Source organism: Condylura cristata, unplaced genomic scaffold (assembly GCF_000260355.1).
Source record: "Condylura cristata isolate star-nosed mole 26May11 unplaced genomic scaffold, ConCri1.0 scaffold00020, whole genome shotgun sequence".
Lineage (NCBI taxonomy): Eukaryota > Metazoa > Chordata > Mammalia > Eulipotyphla > Talpidae > Condylura > Condylura cristata.
Genome location: NW_004567121.1, coordinates 24,278,002 through 24,299,060, shown reverse-complemented (window position 1 = coordinate 24,299,060; position 21,059 = coordinate 24,278,002). Strand labels below are relative to the sequence as shown.

Sequence of the window (21,059 nt, the reverse complement as noted above, 5' to 3'; positions counted from 1 at the left end):
TTCTGCTCTGCTGCTGAGCTCTGCCTGTAGCTGGACACTCACGGCCACTGTAAGCAGGCGACACAGGCCGAGTCCACGCAATGCTTGTGTGTCCCCTGCAGTGACCATACCTGGGACTTCAGATCCTCGCCTTTGACCTTGACACAGGGCCTTAACTTGACGTTGGTGGGCTGTTGTTTTTCCTCCTTTTGAGACTCCAGGCATTTCTGCCTCTGTCGGATATTGCCCTTCTGGATGGAGGAGTCCTTGGGGATGCTAGAGGAAAGCCAGGGAGGTGAGGCTGCAGCGCTCTGGATTAGCCACACTGACCGCTGAGGCGCCAGGGGTGGTCATTTCTCCCCAGGCTCCGTCACAAAGATTTGCACTGTTGCTAGGGGCAGGAACAGAGGGCGGAGGAGCCACAAGCAGATGGAGCTTGAGAGGAGCCGGCAACGGCGAGTCCACGCTCAGGTGCTACCTGGGGGCTCAGAGCCAGCAGCTAGAAGTACTGCCGATAGCTACCCGCACCGGACCTCGGGCTCACCCAACGCCTCTTCTGTTTCGGGCATAGGGAAGGGAGCCGGCTGGTCTTCTCCATGGCTTCAAGGCCTCCCCCAGGTGGCCGCAGGCTGTCCCGCCCCCAGATCCAGGAAGCCGAGGGCCTCGTGGAAGCCAGCACGAGGGGCAGATACCTGAGTTCCGGGTAGACGTTCTCCAGGTACCACTTGAAGCTCTGGCAGTGCAGCTTCCTCTTCAGCTCCAGTCTGCTCTCAATGCTGGGGGTGGGGACGGGAGACACACAGACAAACCCAGCTACGCCTCACCAGGTAGCTGCAGCCCGGCCCGGCTGGAAGCACAAGGCACCACCTGCCCACACACGTGCCCACGCTCTCGGGAGGGGCTGCAGAAACACACCAGCGATCGCTATCGCTCCAGACAGGGCTGCAGAAGCACTGAGAAATACCTCACTCGGGGGCCGCGATGACACTTGTGCTTTACTTGAAAATGGAATTGGGGGTGTTCTTACTTTTCATTCAAAACAAAGTGACAGGAACATTCTGTGTGCTGTCAACAATTCTCTGCTGGGCACTGGGTCTGCTTACTCCCCCATCTCTCGGAGTCTGCAGGCAACATGCCACTCCCGTTCCCCCAGCCTCAAAGAACCTACTGTTCTGGCTGCCTCCGAGCTTGAATTGTTCACCACATATTTACTGAACACCTCCATGCGCCAGGCACGGTGCGCCAGGTGGGATAGGATGGTGAGCTTCAGAGAGAGAGAAAGGTAACGGAGACACAATCACTGTGTAGGCGCGGGGGCATGTGGGCCGTGGGAGTATCCGGAGGCCCTGCTTGTTGGGTCAGCAGTGGGCAGGGTGGTGGTGATGCTTCTGGGCACCAGAGGAGCCGGAACAGGAAGCCTGTGCTCAGGTCTTAGCCCGAGGCCCTGAGCCAGCAGCTGAGTACTGCTGGAGAGAAGCGGCTCCTCCAGTCGGCTCATGATCTAGACAGGCCAGGAAGCAGGTGAGTTGGGGTCTCTCAGGCAGGGGTACAGCAAAGAGACCAGCGTGCGCGAAAACAGGGTTCTGTTGGCAGACAGGTGAAAATGTGGGGGTGAATGTATGTGTGGGGGAGGGGGGCGGGTGGGATAAGAGATGAAGATACAACCTTACAGGGTCTGTGTGGTGGGTGTGGGGTCCGGACATGAAGGGCAGAGGGGTGGTGAGTGCGGTGTGCTGACGTGCTTTGAGGGCGCCTCAGGAGTGGCAGAGGGGTCTGATGGGGCAAAGCTGGACCAGGAGCGCTGCTGGGAGGAGGTGTAGAAACGCAGGTCTGATCACGCTGCTGGGAAGGAGGGTGGGGGTGCATCCAGGGCTGAGAACAGTGCCCACTGCTGACAGGTGCACCTCGGGACAAAGATCCGAGGACAAGCTCTTTTGTCCTTCAGAGAGTGGACTCCACACTGGGAAGGGAGGGTGGATGTGGCCAGTGGGCCAGAAGTTGGTGGAGGACTAAGAAGAAGTGCACTGGGAGGCTCTGAGTGAGAGCTGGGGGCAGCACCAGTCTGGACTCTGGACACAAATCACTGCAGCGGTTCCTGATTCAACCCTCCCGCACACGAGGCCGGCCAGCGAACCCCATCTGCTCAACAGCCTTGTCTGACGAATGGGGGCATTAGTGTGACAGAAAGCCATTGGTTGTCCTGCCCCCACCCCCAAGACCAATAACAAAAGAATCTGTTCTTTCCTCGAATCAGATCCGGCTGAGGAATGTAACATCAAAGAGAGCTGCAGGTGCAGTTGAGCCTCCAAACCCCTTTTAAAATCCAGAGCAAGTCCCTGAACCCCCAGTCTCCTCCTCTGTAAAGCAGGGGTAATTACACCCACATCTCAGAGTTTGGAAGGACTGGTAAGACATCGGAGGTGATGCTACCTTGGCACTCGGCCCTTCCTGTGTTCTCTGTTCAGGAAGCTAGAGCATCGCTAAGGGCAAAATTGACGTGCCTAAGGTCCTTTAGAGGAGAATTTAGGCAGGGGCGACTGAGAACGAGATGGGAGGAACTGAGGTTGGGGGGACTGAGCTCCCTTCCTGCAAAAAGTCAGAACGATCAGCCCAGTGCACCATCAGCCCCGTGAGGAGCCGGGGTCCAGACTGCCAGACAGTCCTTCACGGGAGCTGCCGAAAGCCCCGTGGCCCAGTGGGGGCAGCAGCAAGAAGGCACGGGATGAACAACAGCCAGGCAGGGCCTGGGGCACTCAGGAGGCTGCTGGAGCACACAGGCCTGCCAGGGCCCGCTTGCCTCGGGCCTGTGAACTGGCCCTCTCACTCTACAAACCGTCCATCAGGGCGACTCACTTCCCGAAGGGCCGCTCCAGGGCAAAGGGCCGGGCAGCGTAGTAGTACTGTTTGTACTCGTCCATCCACACCTCAGCCGTCCGCTTGGTGTTCCTGGGGAGGCAGAGGGTCAGGAGAGGTGTTCTGAGATGGGAGGTGTCCAGTTAGAACACGTACACGTGGCCAAGTGGGCCGCACTGCTCAGGTGGGGACCCCGCTGTTCTTCCTGTAGTGCTAAGTCCATCGAACCCCACCAGGTCTCCTCAGGGGTCTTTATCCAAGACGTGAGGTTTTAGCAGGAAAAAACACACCAGAAACAGACCTTCTGTGGCTCTCAAGAAAAATAAAAACGGGGGGAAGAGCCAGGAAAACCTGCATGTAGCTGGGGTACCAGGAACCCAGAGGGAGGAGGCAGGGCCTGTGTGAAAGTCTCATCCTGCCTCGCCCCCACCCCCGCTCCTTCTCCAGGTGCCCCCCCTTTTCACAGGGCACGTGCTGAGGCCCGTCTCCAAGGCGAAAGCCAAGCCAGTGGGCCGCCCGGGGCCCACGCGCTTAGCTCATGCAGGTGTAAAGAATTAAGTAATCAAGCCGTCTGCCAGACATCTTGCCAGCACCCTTTGGTTTTGTTAATCAGGTATTTGCTCTGCGTCTGGCCCCAAAAGTCACAGAAAATAGAGAGGGAGGCTGACAGGGCGATGTCATCATTCAGCAGCAGGGAGCTGGCTACCGGGAGAGCCCCGGCCTAGACAGAAAATCTATTGGAAGACAACCAGAGGCCAACGTGGGCAAGGGCGGCATCTGCTGAGGCCTGAGTAAGAGAACTGGGGGGTGCTGGAAAGGGCCCTCCAGATTGCTGGCTGTTTGCAGTCAAGTCACTTGACCGGAACCAGCAGGCTACACACAGCCCAGTTCCAGTTGGCATTGCCACCCCATCCCATCCTTCCCCTCCCCACACTGGCCTTACCGCCAGTGACCCAAGCTGCTTGGGAGACACCTGCCACGTTTCTCTCGTCACTGAATGACCCACCCAGGTGGTGGGCAGGAAGCCCACTGGCAGGGCTGGGCTCAAGGACAAGGCGTGTTCTGGAGTCCAAGGCTCTGCCTCATTCCCAGGCCACCCCATCACAGCCACACTCGCCACTCGCCCACTCCCGATGCCCCCCGCCCGCCTTTCTTTCCCACCTGACTGCCCAGCTGGCTGGGTTTCTCCTGGCGCAACCTCTGCCCAATGATTTCTGGGGGACCCCCCCCATTTCACACCCATGCCTCCTCTGGGATGCTGAGTCAGCAAGTGACCAAATCAGTTCCTGTGTGCGAAAAACTGAGGACAGGAGAAGGCAGAAGAGGAAAGCTACACCCCAGAAGTGAAAGACACCAAAAGGGCTCACTCCTCCCTCCCTCAAATGGACCAAATGACAGACAGAAAGGCAACAGGGGCTAAGAGGCAGGTGATGAGGCTGTCGATGCCAGCTAACATGAGGGTTAGGGAAAAAGGGAGAATCTAGTGGAAAAGATGGGAGGGGGAGAAAACACGAGGAAGGTTGGAAGAGAAGGACCCAACCCAAGGACAGGGGTGTATGAAGTGAGGGGCAAAAGCAGACCCCGGGGCACAGGGCCTGGCATCTTCGTCCTGCACCCCAGCCCACCCCGCCCCAGCAGCAGAGGGGAACACCCCAGCTCAGGCGCCCGTGCTCAGGGCCTGCCAGGCAGGGGGCTGTGTGAGCTGCAGCCTCTGTGCCCTATTCCCGAATTTTCCTAAAATGCTCCTCTGGTGACCCAGCCTGGGGGTGGGAGGGCGAGTCTTCTTCAGCCTGGGCAGAGAGTCTCCCCTTCCCCCCACTCTGAACAATACCCAAAGCCTGAGCCCTGGGAACAGCCACCCAAGCCCCCACAGCCACTGTGGGCCTGGCCACGCCTGGGGAAGTCAAGGAAGGCCAGCCTGGGGCCAAGAGACTAACACGAGTGGACAGGCCTGGCCAGCCCTGCTTGGACGAGGGTGGGAAAGGACAACGTGCACTTCCTGCCCCTCCATAACACTCAAGCAAACTACCCAAGAGCCTCGTGCGCCCTCAGCCTCCAGGGTCCCCCAGGAGCCCGGGTGGAGCACTCACTTTATGTATGTGTTGGCGTCTCCGTCCGGGAAGACATACGGATGCTTCTTCCGGAAGACGTGGCCCACTCGGCTGCAGGGGATGATCTCTAGGCTGCCCCCGCACATCCACACTCTGAAGGAGATTTCTGCAAGACAGCCATGCCAGACATCATCACTGCTCTGCACCCCCTTTCCACCTAGGGGAGGGGACACAGCGTGCAGGTGCTATGGAAGGGGTGAGGCTCGCTGCACCCAGCTCTGCGCTTGCAGGCCGAGAGGCGGCTCCACAGGCCGTTCCAGCGCGTGCAGTCCTGTGACACGGTGGCTGCAGGGAGGAGCCCCTGCCTACACGTCTACCCCCACTCACGCCCTCCCCGTGGGTGGGCTGTCGAAGGCGATGCTTCAGCCTGGAAAAGAGACTTGGGTGAACAAGAGTTGCTTTTGGACATGTGTACGGTCTCAGTGAGGAAGATGTTTAGAATTTCCAAATAAGCCCAGAGGATCAGGACCAGATGGGAGGAGAAAGAATTTCCACGTGAGTATGTGGCAGAACGCTGACAATCAAGGCCCCACCGAAGTTGCCATCATGGAAGCGCTGAGTCTCCCAGTCTGACGAGCCAAGTTCCCGAGGCAGCGGGACAAGGCGTCCATCACAGCGCTCCCCAAACAGGACAGCGGCCCCACCTTTCTGCAGAGCACCTGAAGGAGGCCTGGGAGAGAAGAGGAGGCCTGAGGAGTAAGCAAGTGAGGAGAGGAGCCTCGAAAATGCTGGAAATCTCAGAGCTGTAGCAAAGGGTGCTTCCCCGGGTGGAAATTTTGCAGGTGTCGTTTCTGAATTGGCTGCTGAGAGGTGGTGGGAAGAGTTGGAGGGAGGCTGGCACAGCAAGTGGGGGTCAGGGGTACAGGCTGGTCTGTGCATGTCTCCCTTGGGGCTGCTAATAGGCTGGGAGCAGTGGTTCTGCCCCAGGAGGAAGTGGTGGGACTCCACGGTGGTGTGACATCACTGCATCCCTCAGGACGACCTTCAGAGTCGCCCAATTGCTGTTAGGCACATTCGTTATTGCTTTTGACTCCTCTAAGTTGAGGGCACCCCTTCCTGACGACCCCCTGGGCAGGCACCCTGTACCTCGTACCTCTGGAAGTTCCTGCCTAGCCCATGCACCCAGTCAAGCTAGAGCAAGAGGAGGAGGAGGGTTAGCACAGGGGAAATTCATGCTCATAGGTGACTGTCTCTGGGGGAGCCGTGCAGAGGCGCCTGGGTGTCCAGCTGTAGGGACCTAGATGTGTGTACTCTGGGGCCTGCCTACCACAAACGCACCCCACAAATGCACTCAAGGTGCACCTCAGCATCTTGATTCCCACCTCCTGGATTTCTTCACCTGGATGGACAGTCCCTTCTCTTCCTGCACTCTGTCCTCTTCACCCCAACTCTCCAAGCAGAGGCTGGACAGCGAGTCCTGGTGTGATCACCTGTCCTCACTCACCTGTCCTCAGCTACCCTGTACCTACTGCTCCCCTGTCTGCCTTCTGCCATGTGCTGAGAAGCCCACTGAGTTGCAGGCAGGGTTCCCGTGACGCCAACATCACCATCGCTGCCTTCTCCCACCAGCCCAGTGCTGTGGGCCGCAACTCACCAACTAGAGCTCGGCTTGCCCTCAGGTGGGGACAACACAGGTGCCAGGGTGAAAAGGGGGCGTCTCATGACTGTACTGAATGACAGGGACAGCAAGGCCACAGGGCCAGGGGAGACACAGGAAGAGCCTGGCTTTGGGGTCAGCTTCCTGACTGCAGTGACCTGTTAGCCGCCTCGTGGGGAGGAGGCTGGTACCTTCCAATGAAGATGGTAAAGACGCCACAGGAGGGCTGAGCACATCAGATGAAATGAATTTTGAGGAGAAATGTGACAATTCAGACAGCGATTGAAAGAGAAGCAGCAGTGCAAAGCCATGTTCCCTGCAGCTCTTCCAAATGAGGACGGAACGTCACGCCCACCATGTCCGGCCACTTCCTAGCTGACTTACAGCTTCCTTCTCCCAGCACACAGTTCATGACTCAACGTCTGAGATTGTGACTCTCCATGAAGATCCAGGATCCACGGTGACCCGGCCTTCCTTTGGGGCTCAGCTAGAGCCGGGGACGCCAGTCTGCTGCGGCAGGAGCGACCCTTGCAGAGAGCTCCGGGGGGCTGGCGGGGCTGGGGCTTGACACTGTGTTCACACTTATGCAAAGTTAGTCTCGAGATGTCTTCCTCAACAGGTCTAAGGCTCCAGTCAACTCCTCTCCGGCATCTCATAACACGATCTGCTCCAGTTCCCAAAAAGGAAACCCTCTCATCCTTCAAAACTGGAGACGGAGGCCCTGCTACTAGACATAACCTACAAATTTCGCGCCAGCTTTCTTCCCAAAATATGCCTACATTTCGGTTATGGTCTCTTCCTTTCCATGCATTCAAATGAGACATATGTCCCTCCTCATTTGCAAGGCAAATCCCTCCAACCTGTGCCTGGACTCCAGCCCACCCATGGCCCGCAGCCTGGCTCTTTCCCTGCGCCACTCTGCCCGGCATCCTGCTGCTCCCTGGGTGGATGGAACCCCTCCCTTCTGCCACAGTCACGCAGAAATCCCCACCCTTGAAAAGTACAAGCGTCACCTAGTTTGATCACGCTTCTCCAGTGACTGTGTTTTATTCACAGCCCTCTACCACGAAAATGATTACAATTCCTCGCGGAAGTCTCCAGTGATGGTTAGCAATAAAGTCCTTTTAATTAATTGCATTACATCTAATAGAGGCAAGTATCGTGTCAATGTAAATTTTATATGCACCGGAAAACCGAAAAATCATGTGACGTGCTTGATGGCAGGTGTCTGGAAACAAACCCACAGCAGGTCTGGAATGTGTCTGGAGCCCCCTGACTGTGGTCTACGACCTTCTGGCTGTTCTTCTCTTGCTTCACCCCAATGCTGTCCATGGGTGTTTCCTCCGCTGCCCAAGGCTCACTTGATGCTGAGGCCTCACCCCCTGCCCACCAGCTGTGGCTCCCCTTCTGGCTGCAGCACCAGCGTGAGGTAGCTGCCAGATGCCGTCGGGTGCCTGGCCCCCCTCAGATCAGCAGGTCTCCTGCCAGCACCCTCCTACTGCCTGTTGCAGCCTGCCTCCTCGCCTCCACCTCCAAAAACCTCCTCGCCTCCTCCTCCTCATTTCCTGTGTCAGGCACTTTAGCCTAAGACTTCAGAGTACCCCAGTCATGAGCCACGGAGGAGATGCCCCCTCTGCCGCCTCCTACGAAGGCTCTGCTCGTGTCCCTCAGGTCACTAGTCACCCGACTTCCCTAAAGCCTGCTCGCGGTCGTGGGTGTCGGGGTGCTCTTAACTTAGCACGCAGAAGCAGTTCTGAAAGAACAAGGGCCAGCAGGCAGCTGGGAAGGGGAGCCTGTCCCCCACCCCCCAAGCCCGAACACCTCCCTCCATGGTGCTGAGCACCACCCATCAGCACAGGTACTGATATAAGAGGGACTTCTGGGCACTCACAAAGGGGCGGGATCGAGAAGTCCCCCGTCACCAACCTCTGTCCCTCCTTCATCCCATCCTGGCAGACCTGCCTTCGTTCTGTAGGTCAGCGATGCCGCCCTTGGGAGCGTGCAGCAGGAGAGGGGTGAGGGCTTCTCTGTCTGACATCGGCTTGGGGTAAGGAGGGACAGGATCTGAGACAGGCTGACCCGCACCGTGCGCCCTGGGGTGCAGCCTTCCTGTGGGGCAGCTTGGAGAGCCCAGGTTGGTGCAATGATTCACAGGACCGCAGTGTGCAGTTTAAAGTCTGTTGCTGCCCTGGCTTTACCCACGCCAGTGACTTCAGGGCAGTGGCAAGCCAGGTCTGGTAGCTGCTGCTGTGTTTGGGGAAGGAGTGGGGGCCCCCAGACCAGAGCTGCCCAGGTGAGAGGCAGCAGGCCTCCGGGCACAGTCCATAGCCAGTCTGCAGCTCCTGCAAAGTCATCACTTTCCTAAGCAAGGAGCAGGGAGCAAAAAGACAATGTGGAGAGTTAGCAGGGTGTTTTCGCTGAGTCGACATCCGCATAATCTCCCTGGTGATGAATGTCACCAGACCCAAATCCACTTCGAATTCTAGGCAGGGAGAGGTGTAAATTTATTCCATCCTCATTGGGGGATGTTAACTTCTTATTTTCATTAAACTTCAGATTAATATTTGAGAGCAAAGTGCCTTCCTCCCCACCCTGTTGTTACCTCTTTTTCTTTTTATCTCATCAACCCAGCAGTAAGTAGCCCCCGCCTTCACCAGAACTAACACCACCCACCATCCCATGATGGTAGACAGGAGCTCAGGGGAAGGGCACAGCTTTCTCCCTAGGAAACAAACCACAGCTTTCCCCAGGCCATGGCTCAGCCATACCAGCTTCGATTTCTTTCACAACCTGTTTTCTAAAAAGAGGCCAAGGGAGCATTAGAACAAGGCTCCACTGAATGCAGCGGGCCACTTTCAATGGAGACTCAACTACGGCACACACGCACAGGCTGGAGCCACAGCGCAGCCACCGTTTTGCCTATAGCCAAGCTGAGAGCTACCAGAGTAGTCGAGCAGACAGCACTGGGTGACTCCCCAGGCTATTGTGCATAAGTCCACAGGCTTGAGTATGTGGTGACAGGGTCGGGGACAGGGACCTTTCCTTTCAGGGATCTTTATGCTCCCAGGGTCTCCCAGGCCAGGCAGCTCTGATGTTATTTTGTAACAAATACATGGACTTGAGTGCAATAAAGAAGCCTTGAATCTGTGAGCTAAAACTGCACTTAATGCACACCTGGGACAATCCTGGCTACATCCAGGCCGCGTTCCTAACCTTGAGCCACTGAGCACATGAGGGGTGAGGTCAGAAGAAAAGCTCCAGGGACGAGCCATGCCAGCAGGCTGAGAGATGCTCCTGTAGTGACACGATAGCGCCAGCCTGGCAGGGAAGCTCAGCTCCAGTCTGTCGTCACGAGGTCCTGTGATGGGGGCTGCCAGCATTTCTTGTGTCATCACCAACACAAATGATGACACACACACCCAGTGTCTGGATTGGGGTGGGCCCTTTGCTGAGGGTGTCAGGCCACCAGCAAGGTGTCAGCAGGTTTGTATTCCTTACTGAGGGCTCTCCAGAAGAATCCACCTCCAAGCGGAACTCGGTTCCTCCTGGTTGTAGGACTGTGGCTTCCTTCTCCCAGCTGGCTGTAGCCCAGGGGCTTCTCTCAGCTGTTTCCTTCAACTCAGCAATGGCCTGCCCAGTGCCCCTCATGCTGCAAATCTCTCTATTTTGTCCAGTACTCTGCCTTCATAATGGGGCTATGTGGATAACCCAAGCTAATCTCTCTCTACTTCAAGCAACTCATCAGTAGCCCTAATCACACCTGCAAAGTCCCCGAGGCAGCTAACATGACATATCAAGAGGGACAAGACATTCCCTCTAATCAAACTTCAGGTCCTCTAAGCCCTTAACACAGCTTTGTCCCTAGCCCTGGTCCTCCTGGCCCTACATGGCCAGTTTAATCAAGACTTCTCAGCCAACTCAGCAAGTCCTCCACGCTGGAGATCTGACTGTCCTGGCAAGAATTCTTAGACCAGTTTATCAAGAATCACCCTCCTTTTGATCTCCTTCCTTTTGATTTTCCATGAGCTGACTCCCCACTCTCACCTTCTTCTAGTTACTGGACAGGAGTCCCATCTCCCATGTCGCAGGAGTCGTGAGGCCTAGCGGACCTGAATAAAGTCTCCTTAACACTTAACACAGGTCACAATTATGTTTTCTTGTACATAATGATTAGGAGGTGATGACCTTTGGGGGAGGCTATTTCCTCTACCACAGGATCACTATCTCCACTTTAAAGACCTGGAAACAGACTCAATGAGGTGAAGTAACTTTCCCAAAGACATACAACTAGTAATGACTAGTCTATAGGCATCAAAGTCAGTTTGTCTAATACCACAGCTGAGCTCACAGACACACACACACACACACACACACACATACACACACACACACACACACACACACCCGTACCTTACTGGGCAACAGCTTTTTAAGGCTTTTAAAGACCAAAAAGCTTAAAGTATGATGCAGCTAGATGTGAGCAGATATTTGCTCTAGATATATTACAAGTATTTTGTGTTATGCAAATTGGAGTTTAAGCATCTGATTTTAATGCAAAACAACTTCTAAAAAAGCAGTTACAAGCCACAATTCCCTGAAGCCTGCTCTTATTGCTGAACTGCAGATATAATTATCAAAAGTATTCACTTCCCCTTAGCTGTGGTATTCGGAAGGTGGCCTAGGGTCATGGGTCGAGCGCCCAGTGGGGGTCAGCCGGCACAGTCAGCTGTGGGCTGGCTGGGCACCTGTCACAGCACCTACTTCTGGTCTCCCTGCCCAGAGCCCTTTCCAGTTCTCTCATGGACTGTTGTGCTATGAAATAAAGTCATCACACAATATAGACAAAGAAACCCCAATCCTTGGAAAAATCCCTCTACTCACTGGTACTGTTACACGGGCTTCATTTAATGCAACGAGACCTGTTTTAAAGCAGGGTAACAGGCCAAAGGCTCAGGCCCAGGATGGTGACTCAGGAGCGTGAAACAAGCCCCCAAGACGGGCCAGGAGGGAGATGGATTTCGACTTAGAATTTTCTAACAATTTGAAAGGCCCTCCCTGGTGGCACAGTGGGTCAAAGCACTGCACTGAGAAGCTTAAGCCGCTTCCGTATGAGTTCGATTCCTGCCTGCCCCGGAGGAGATCCACATGGCGTGGCAGACCTCTCCTGACCCACCCACTGCTCCCCTCAGCAGTGTACTTCGTCAGTCTGCCTGTTCTGCTCCCCGCTCTGTCTCTGGTGAATCCTCTCACCCTCCGCATCTCTGGCCTGTACCCCACTTCTATATGAATAAATAAATAAATCTTTAAAAAAAAAACAATTTGACAGAAAATTCTCAACAGAACACAGGAAGCAGCAAAGGCCCAGGCCTCCAGCGGGAGGGTAAGAGGTACTGGACCGTCAGCACATCTGACCACTGCCCAGGAAGACAGGAGTCTCTGCCCCATTGGGAACACAGGGCCTACTTGGCCCCAAGCCCTCCGGCCCGCTGCAGGCAGACCTGACCTCAAACCCCACACCAAAGAGGCCCATCCTGCCCCAGGTCCGGGCCCTAGGAAGGGGTGGGGTCTTCTGTTTCGTCAACCCCTAAGTTCCAATCCAACCCTGCATGGCAGGAGTCAGACTTTGCTGATGGATTTCTCTACACTGCCCAGTTTGGAAGAACAGATGCTGTGGGTCAGGCCAGCAGCCATAAATTTCCAGGAAATAACTCTTAGTGACTGAGGAAGAAAGCCATAAAACACTCCGGAGGCAGGGATGGCAGAAAACAATGGCGAAGGACAACTCACGGGATTACTGCTAAATGCCGGGACGAGCCTATGGATCATTCTCTTGGCACAGGGTTAGGAGAGCCCAGGCCAGAGCTGCTCCCTGCTGCCCAGGGGGCGGGGACCCCAGCCTGGGTGCTGCTTCCTTGTCCTCTACTGAGGTTTACTCATCACACAGCTGCTGAAGCCTCCCTGCGTCTGGCCCGGTACTAAGCACCAGAAATAACCAGCAATGAAAGACCAGCCCCTGTGCTGCTTGCATTCTGCTCAGTCTTAGTATCACCTGCTGGAAGGAAGGACAGGAAGTCATGCTTGCTGTGCTGTAGGGGGCCGTGAGTTTTGTGACAAGCACCAGGAGCACCCTCGGGTGGCACAGTTAATAGGGCGGACCACTCGGTCATCACCTAGACGAGGTGGGGCTCTGACTTCTCTTTGGCCTGTCGCTGCAAATTCAGCGCTGCCCTGGTCTGTCCATCCTGGCCATCTGTTTTAGTTTGGGAAGCTTCGACTACACCCCATCTGCACTAGGACGTGAGCACAGAGGCCCCACATTTCCGTGGCAGCCACCCAGACCCTCGGCATTAACCCAGTGGTAGTGCTACACACATAAAGCAGCCAACAGGTGTATCAGATGGTCACATCCACTGTTGATTCTGCTCCCTGTTCTCGTCACTCTCCACCCTGCCACCTCCAAGTTCCCAAGTTCAGAGCTCCCAGCTTAATCCTGTTTCTAGTCCTTGGGACTTGCGCTTTGTCTTGTCTTCTTGCTTTTGCATCTCAATTTTCCCCTAACACCTGCCTGGGTGTGCTTCCCCGGTCCCATGTGATGTTGGAGAAATTCTCTTGCTGCCTCTGCCCTCCCTGCAACCACCTGTGCCCCCCTGAGTTTTCCGCCACGAATGGCTTGCCTCTCATCTTGCTGGCCCTTGTCCCGGCTACCTGTGTCCCCAGGGCAAAGAAGTCCCCAGCCTGGCCCCAGGACAGAGGGAGCAACTCACCAAAGTTCTCCCCACCCCAGATGTCCATGTCCATGTCGTATTTCCCCAGTTTCTGGAACCAGGATCTGTCCATCACAAAGAGCCCTCCAGCGATGATGGGAGTCCTGTGCGTGCAGAAGGAACAGAGGGAGGATTGGTTATGGAGGGGAAGGCTGTCAAAGGCTTCCTCCCCGGCAGTCCAGAGACCAGGCCATTTTCTTCCTACTTGAGTTTCTCTTCAGGAGCACCAGTAAATAGTCCATGCATCTAAAGCCAGAGTATGCACCGGGGTTTACCACTGACTGTATTTCTCCTGACCTGCTGACAGGCTAATGCATTCATCAGCACGAGCTCTGTAAGGGACGGAGACTCATCAGAGCCCCATCTGCCTCAGAGCCCAGGGTGGGGGGGCCTCCATTGGCCTCTCCCACCGGCCTGCCCAGGGTGGACCCCTGGTGGGAGCAGGGGCAGGGGGCCACTAACTAGGGCTGGGCAGATGGGCAGGCCAGCATCCATGAATAGCACATCAATTTCTGAGAGAGCTCTCCCTGCTCCCTCTCTTTATCCCTCTGGCATGGGTGAAGTTCATCCCCCTAAAATATGCTGGGGCCCCAGTCCCCAACATCTGCGGATGTGCCATCACTTGGAGAGTCTTTATAGAGGTGATCAAATTTGGGGTAGACCCTAATCAAATATGACTGTATCCTTCGAAAAAGGGCAGAGCTCCTCAGAGACAAGCATGGAGACCACTGCAGAGAGGAAAGTCAGCCATGGCCATCCAGGAGCCAGGTCAGTCGCGGCCCTCGGCAGCCGCCATCCCGCCGCACCTGGCTTCGCACCGCCAGCCCCAGAAGGGTGCGACAACACATTTCTGATGTTTACCCCTCAGTCTGTGGCACTCTATGGGCAGCCCAAGCCCACGAATACACCCTTGTGTTTTTATGTTTATTCATTTTATTTGGAGGGCTGACCTACTCCAACCTCTTCTTTTCTTGACTGCCAGGAGAGATGTCAGGGAAAGTCAGGTGGAAAGGAAAGGGGGTACAGAGTAAAAAAGCCAGCTGGGGAACAGAATCCAACCAAAACAGCCAGAGAGTGCAAGCAGCGAGAATCAACGGCTGAGGTAGGGGGGCCAACCCTGGCGTCTCCACAGGCCCCATGAGGATCCGGCCCCTCATGTGGCAGGTCCAGAGAGCAGAGGGGATGCCCTCCTATGTCAAGCTGATGAGAAACCTGGTCAGAAGTCCCATGCCCTGGCGTCACCACACCTGCTGTCCACTGAGGACCAGCCTACATCTGGGGAACGCTTGTTCTCCTGTGAGCAGCGACCCTTCCTGAGAACCCCACATCTGGGCCAGAGCGGGGATCCCCAGAGGCCACTGCCCCACCAGCACCCGCCAAGGCTGGGCTGCTCCCCGGACGTGCCTGGAAGGCAGGACACTCCGCCCCCAGCCCCAGCAGCGCTGCCTCTGCGGCCAGAAGTTCCTGTCTTCCCTTAGAAATAAAGGGCTGGGCCCTCCCTGGTGGCGCAGCGGGTTAGAGCACAGCACTGAGAAGCTAAAGCCACTTCCGCATGAGTTCAATTCCCGCCTACCCCGGAGGTGACCACATGGCGTGGCAGACCTCTCCTGGCCCGCCCGCTGCTCCCCTCAGCAGTGTACTTCATCTATCTGCCTGTTCTGCTCTCCCCACACTGTCTCTGGTGAAGCCTCTCGCCACCCCTGCACCTCTGGCCTGTACCCCAGTTCTGTATGAACAAATAAATAAATTTAAAAAAAAAAAGAAATAAAGGGCTTGCGGGCCTGGCCTGTGGCTCTCATCTCGCTCCAGACCATGTGGCTGGAAGGGAGCACAGGGGCTGGCAGGGGAGCCGAGGCCCTCAGCAGAGTGTCCCCCCCCCCCCACCTGTCAGAGCATCACAACTTTCAGCTCTTCATAGTCCCTTTGGCTCACAATCTGACTTTAGTCTATGGACGGTGGTCAGACATTTACTACACAGCAGGCGCCCAGGTACAGACATGCCTTTGAAGCGGCCTGGGCTGCCCTAGGTCACTGGGAGGAGAAATCTGGTGGCCTTTTCTGTGCCTCACACATTTCCCATCCTCCTGTCACCCCAACCCCAGCCCTGACATTGCCTGGAGATGCCAACAGGTCTGGAACGTGTTTATCCCAGTCTCAGGTAAGATCACCAAGGCCAAACACCCTTGATGAGGAGGACATAGTCACTGGGTGGGCCCCTAAAGGAAACGTGAATACCCCACGGTATGCGTGGGGGATGGGCAGCACAGACTGCCAGGTCCCATGGGCAGCCATCGCCAGGCACACGAGTGGCAACGGCCTGATGGTAGGGCCTTGGTCTCCGCCCAGTCTTTTGAGCCCCTGATCAGAATGCCCCCCAGATGGGGAGACAGCAGGAAGGGCCGCCTGGCGGTGGCTCAGCCTGCCCTGCCTGCCCAGACTTACCTAATGGGCTCTGTGGGGTCCAGGCGTCGAGCCTTCTCCTCTGGGGAGAGGTGCTCCCACTGGAAATGGAGGCTCCAGTCGAACCCTAGGAACAGCACTCTGGGTTGGTCTGGCTCTGAGATGCCCCTGCTGAGCTCGCTCATTCTGTTCCATTTCTAGAGGTGCATGACGGGGAAGCCAGACCCAGGGAGAGCTGGCTGCCCCGAGCCGACCAGCCCAGGGCTGCCAACTTGCCCTCTCACGGCCTCCTTGCTCTCTACCTGCTGCCTTGCTGCCCTGTCTCTGCTGGGTGGGGTAGGGAATATGGGCAGAGACCTGCTAGGGCCCCAGGGCAGGGCCCAAGGGGTCAAGATGGCCAGTCACGGGATGTGGCCCTTGCTCAGGGGCCTGTGTGGTGTAAGCAGATTTGTGAGGTGCTGAATCACCTCAGCTAGTCCTGGGGTGGGACCTGGAGGGGCAGATGGTGACCAGCCCCGAGGAGCTAGAATGTAGAATGACTCAGGTAGTACAAGCAGGTGCTTCTGCCACACTACATGCCCTGAGTGAGCCCTGTCTTGGGCCAGAGTCCTGGTGTCTGGGAGGGTCCTGCCCACTCGCCTGGCCCTTCCTCTCCTGGTCCCAGTTGTCATGGTCACTCTGGAGTGACCCACACCACAGGCCACAGGCCACAGGCTTGGACCTCACACACACGCTCAGTGACTCTTCTCACTCTGCCTCCCCGACAGTAGTGACCAGGAGCCAGACGGGGTCCTGACTGGGGAGAAGGCGTGAGCCCCACTCACCCCCTCTGAGCTCCGAGGCGGACTCGATGTAGTGGAAGCTGTCCAGGTTGATGATGTCGATCACTGGGCACACCACCCGCGTGTGGTCCTGGAAAACAACCTGAGCTCAGCATGCAAGGCGAGTCGCTGGCAGGAATCAGGGAATGGGCAGAGGCTCACGGCAGGGCCAGAGTCTGGCTTTGTGTCCTTGACCAGGCACCTTCCCCAGATCTGTGCTCGCATCTATGAAATGAGGCGCTGCAGGCTGACACCTCTTGAGTGGCCTGAAACTGTAAGAGCCTTCTGCCCAGCCACGCTGGCCATCAGCATGGTCTCTAATATGCTGCACCCCAAGAAGAGGATGTGGGGAAGAAGGGCGCTAGGGGAGTCCTTCTCTGTCAGAAATCAGAGGACACACTCGGCCAGGAGGTGACCTCAAGCCTGGGCCCCAAGAAGCCAAGCCCACACCCACACGGGAAACCACTGGGTCTGGCTCCCTGGCAGGCTGCTGAAGAGCCTGGGCAAGATTCCTAACTTGGGGCTCTCCCTGGAGGCGCAACGGGTTAAAGCACCACATTGTGAAGCTCTCCAAAGCCACTGCAGCACGAGTTTGATCCCTGGCCAGGGAGCTGAACCGCGTGGCGCAGCAGACCTGTCCTGACCTGCCCACTGCTCCCCTCAGCAGTGTATTTCAGTACATTTGCCTGTTCTGCTCCCCACTCTATCTCTGGTGGGTCCTCTCACCCACCACACCTCTTGCCTGTACCCCAGTTCTGTAAGCATAAAGAAATAAATCTTAAAAAAAAAAAAAAAGATTCCTAACTTTAGTGTCTCCTGTGGACACCACCCCTCGAGTAGTGTCCAGACGTGACCCAGATGTGACCCAGAAAGTCTATCCCCACGTGGATTCCACGTGGCTTCTCCAGGGCAGTCCACCACCTTCTCCTGAAACATGCTCCCTTCTCTCACCCTTATTTTATTAACAGCCACCCCCTACCCAGCATTAAATTAAGAAGCATCACCTCTGCCCACCCGGGGCCCATCCTGCAGACTACAAGGATTCTTCTAAGTGGACCTGTGCTGGCCACTCCCAGCTAGAGTCCTGCACAGCCGCCCGGCCCCGCCCTCAGCTGCTCCCCTTCCTTCTCATTCTACCCGCAACCAACAGTGTCTTTCTGATGCATGATCTTGCTCTGAAGCCGAACCACGAAAAACCGCCTCCCAGAGAAGGGTCAGTCTCCTCAGCTGACCTCCAGGACCGAGGAGCAGGCCCGTAACTTGTTTTCTAGCCTTATCACTCACTGCTTCTCCAGGACACCCTGTGTGCAGGCATTAGAGTCACTCACGGACTGTTTTCAAAAGATACAAACTCACCTCTTGGGAGGCAGCGCCTATATTTTTTTAAATGTTTCCTAATTCTGGGGGAGACACCCTGAGAACCTGGATCCCTCGGGTAGTGTCACCGAGCACAGGGACTCACAGCTAAATGCGAATCAAACAGCAGGACGGTGGGCGCCTGGGCAAAGCCACAGGCCCCTCCCTGGTCCTCAGCACCTCCTGCCGGCACAGGTAGGGGCCGCTGCTTTTCCTGCAGCCATCTAACTTCCTGGCTCGGTCTCGTCCCCTCAAATGAGGCTGTCTTCTTATTTTAAGCTCAGATCCACTGAGTGCCCGTTCTTACGTTCACAGACTTAATTCCCTCTCAGCTTCCACCTGTGATTCATCCTGACAGTGACAAGGTGCCTCCGAAGCCAACTGGCCCGCGTGGAGAGAAATGCTCATTTTCAATGCATCGCTTCTGCCTCTGGGATGTGCACAGATGCTGCCTGCACAGTCAACATGGCACCTGCCCAGCTGCCACGCTTCTCCAGGGCTCCGTGCTGCCCGCCGTCACAGTGTCTGTGTGTATAGGCACATGGCATGCCCACCACAGCCACCCCTACCAACACCCGCACACAGACACTCCCAGAGATATTCTTGAGACCTGACATCTCCGATGTCACTAGATGTCCCAAGACTGACCTGCTGTGGCTCTTTGCTTCGCCTTCTCTTGGTAGTTTTGGAGTCACTGTGGCCTCCCCAACAATTCGACATTAAAGGATTCTGTTAATGGAGGCCCTTGTGCCTGAAGACTGTCTCCCCCTCCCTCTTGCCCAGCTCCTGGGAGGTTTCTTCTGAGTCTTCAGAATGCCCTGATTACCTGGAAGCCGTGGTCTACATCAGATGGTCTAGACTAGCAATGCAATTGGTGGTACAGGGCAGTCTTGGGCCATGGGACACCGACTCAGCTTGACCTCTGGAGGGACATGGAGCCTGTGGGTTGTTAGCCATGTCCATGACTGACCTTCAGTTAAACCCTGGGCACCAGGCTTGGGTGGACTCCTGTCTGCATGTTCTGTACGTGAAGCTAAACACCTTTGCTGGGAGAAGCAACTGCTGGCGCTTGAGCTCCAGTGGAAGAGGCAGCTGGAAGCTTCTACCTGAAGCCCTCTGGACCTTTCCGTGTTGCTGGTCGTAAATACATATTCTCACACTGTGACTAACACTAACCATGAGCGTAACAGTTCTGCTCAGTTCCAAGATCTTGTAGCAATTTACTGACCCCAGTGGTCCTTGGGGAACACCAAACTCTAATCCTGTTTCTAATCTTTCCTTACTCTTTAGAAACTGAGATGCCAAATGAAACATAGATGGCTCACCTGGATCATAGGCTTTTCCAGAAGCTACCAAGAGCTGTTCCTGTAGGGCTGAGGCAGACCCTGGCATGCTTTCCCTGTAAGGGCTGAGGGTTTCCACTTCATTAGTCTTGCCACAAACCCTGCGTGGTGATGCTTGGCTCACAGTCATGGACACCAGAGGGGACGGGAGCAAGGGGTGCTTGGGTGGTGCCATACGGGGCCACGGTCTCAAAAGGAGGCTGCAGGAGACCATGAGTGAGCCATCAAGGCCACACACAACCCCCTCTGAGGATGGGGGGTCAGTAGCTGCTCCACTTCATGCCCCTCCGCCCCAGCCCGGAGCCCGGCAGGCAGCAGGTGCTCATCAGTGCTGGCTAAATGAGGTCATCTGTCAACTGTTCTGGGGACAGTCAGCAGCTGGCAGCTAAACTGGTAGGTCAGTCTCAGGGATGCGGGACTCAGCAGAAAGATGCCTGGCCCCACCCCACCGCAGGTTGCTGCCTGCATGCTCCGGGGTCTGTATTTGGAAGGCTCAAAGCGAGACTCAAACAGGCAGCTCGAGGACTCCCTGGCAGACTCGGGACCCCAGTCCTTCTCTCCTCCCCCACAGAAATGTCAATATTCCCCACCCCCAACACACAAACTAGGAGCTATGATAGAGGCTGAATACTGGAGCCAAAATCCACCTCTCACACGGTGGTCCTACCTCTTCTTTCTCTACCAGTCCACATCCTTAAAACCACATTGTTGTGATGAGCAATTAGCAAACGCCTAGAGGCGATCACTCCCGCCTCTCACTGTCACCCTCACCACTGAGCACCTACTAAGGTTTAGGAATTGTGAGACACAGATGAATCAGCCCGGAAATCTAGGGGCAGTGGTGGGCAGATGAGTGGAGGGTTACAGTGCCTCCCCCTGCCTGGAGAGGGGGAGCAGGAGGGAGCCCCCAAGGGGCTGACACCGTGGGTCCCCATCCTGCTTTGTAGAATATGTGTGACCTCAAGCAAATCAGCACACGCAAAGGGACTTTGTCCCTTCCTCTGTGACATGAGGACACATTATCTGCACAATACCCCATCTTTTGGGAAGGAGCGAGAGGGAAGCACGTAAAAGGACTTATAAACATGCGCAAGCCGTTATCTATATAAATTTACCAAAAGCTATCAGGATTGAAATTTCTTTTTTCCTCCCAAAGAACATGCAAATAAGGAAGTGGGAAAAGAAGGCTCTGTTACAAAAAACAAAAACCAAAACCCAACACAGGACTCGTTTCGAGTACCATCACGTAATTAAAGGGAAGAGGGGAAACCGAGGAGATTTTTCGAGTGGAAAACACCAGCTGTGGACAGCGTCTGACAGCTCGAGCCCAGCCCTTTCCTTGTTTCTTTCTATTTTTGAAAATCCACACTCCAATTACAGCTTACAATTTCCACTTCCACTTCTGGATCAAATCACGTTTCACTCGGACACAAGACACATACAAGGACACACAGGGACACGGTTGAGTCGTGCCCACGCCGTGTCCTGGGCGGCTTGGAAGCGCGGTCCCTGCCGTCGGGCATCGGGGCCAGGGGGCCTCCCGGTGGCGGCGGCTGCTGGGCCCTGCAGGGCCTCCGTCTGCATTCATCAGCCCGGCGCCCTGCTAGGAAGCTTCAGCTCACACAGCCGTGGGGGCCTGCAGGGCAGCCAGGCAGGCCCAGCTCAGCACTGGACCCAGAGGCGCCCCAAGCAGTGGGGAAGGGGAAGTGGGAAGGAGGGGAAGGCTTCCCTGACCTGCAGGAAAAGCCAGGGGCACAAAAGAGGGCACTTTTTTAGAGTAGCTTCGAGATGGACTCAGAGCCAGGGACGCAAGTACAAAGAGCTGGCAAAGTTCA

General features: G+C 56.0%; 1 protein-coding gene across 1 annotated transcript in view; it reads right to left on the bottom strand.

The window, feature by feature from the left end:
• Nucleotides 1–21,059, bottom strand: part of GALNT14 (polypeptide N-acetylgalactosaminyltransferase 14) — a 181,660-nt gene that overhangs the window by 7,145 nt on the left and 153,456 nt on the right. Inside the window, exons 7-13 of the mRNA XM_004686321.2 lie at nucleotides 16,529–16,616; nucleotides 15,747–15,831; nucleotides 13,305–13,408; nucleotides 4,923–5,049; nucleotides 2,833–2,925; nucleotides 672–755; nucleotides 111–255 (exon numbers count right to left, since the gene is read on the bottom strand). Coding sequence (XP_004686378.1) covers nucleotides 111–255; nucleotides 672–755; nucleotides 2,833–2,925; nucleotides 4,923–5,049; nucleotides 13,305–13,408; nucleotides 15,747–15,831; nucleotides 16,529–16,616 — 726 coding nt within the window. The remainder of the gene's footprint in view (nucleotides 1–110; nucleotides 256–671; nucleotides 756–2,832; nucleotides 2,926–4,922; nucleotides 5,050–13,304; nucleotides 13,409–15,746; nucleotides 15,832–16,528; nucleotides 16,617–21,059) is intronic.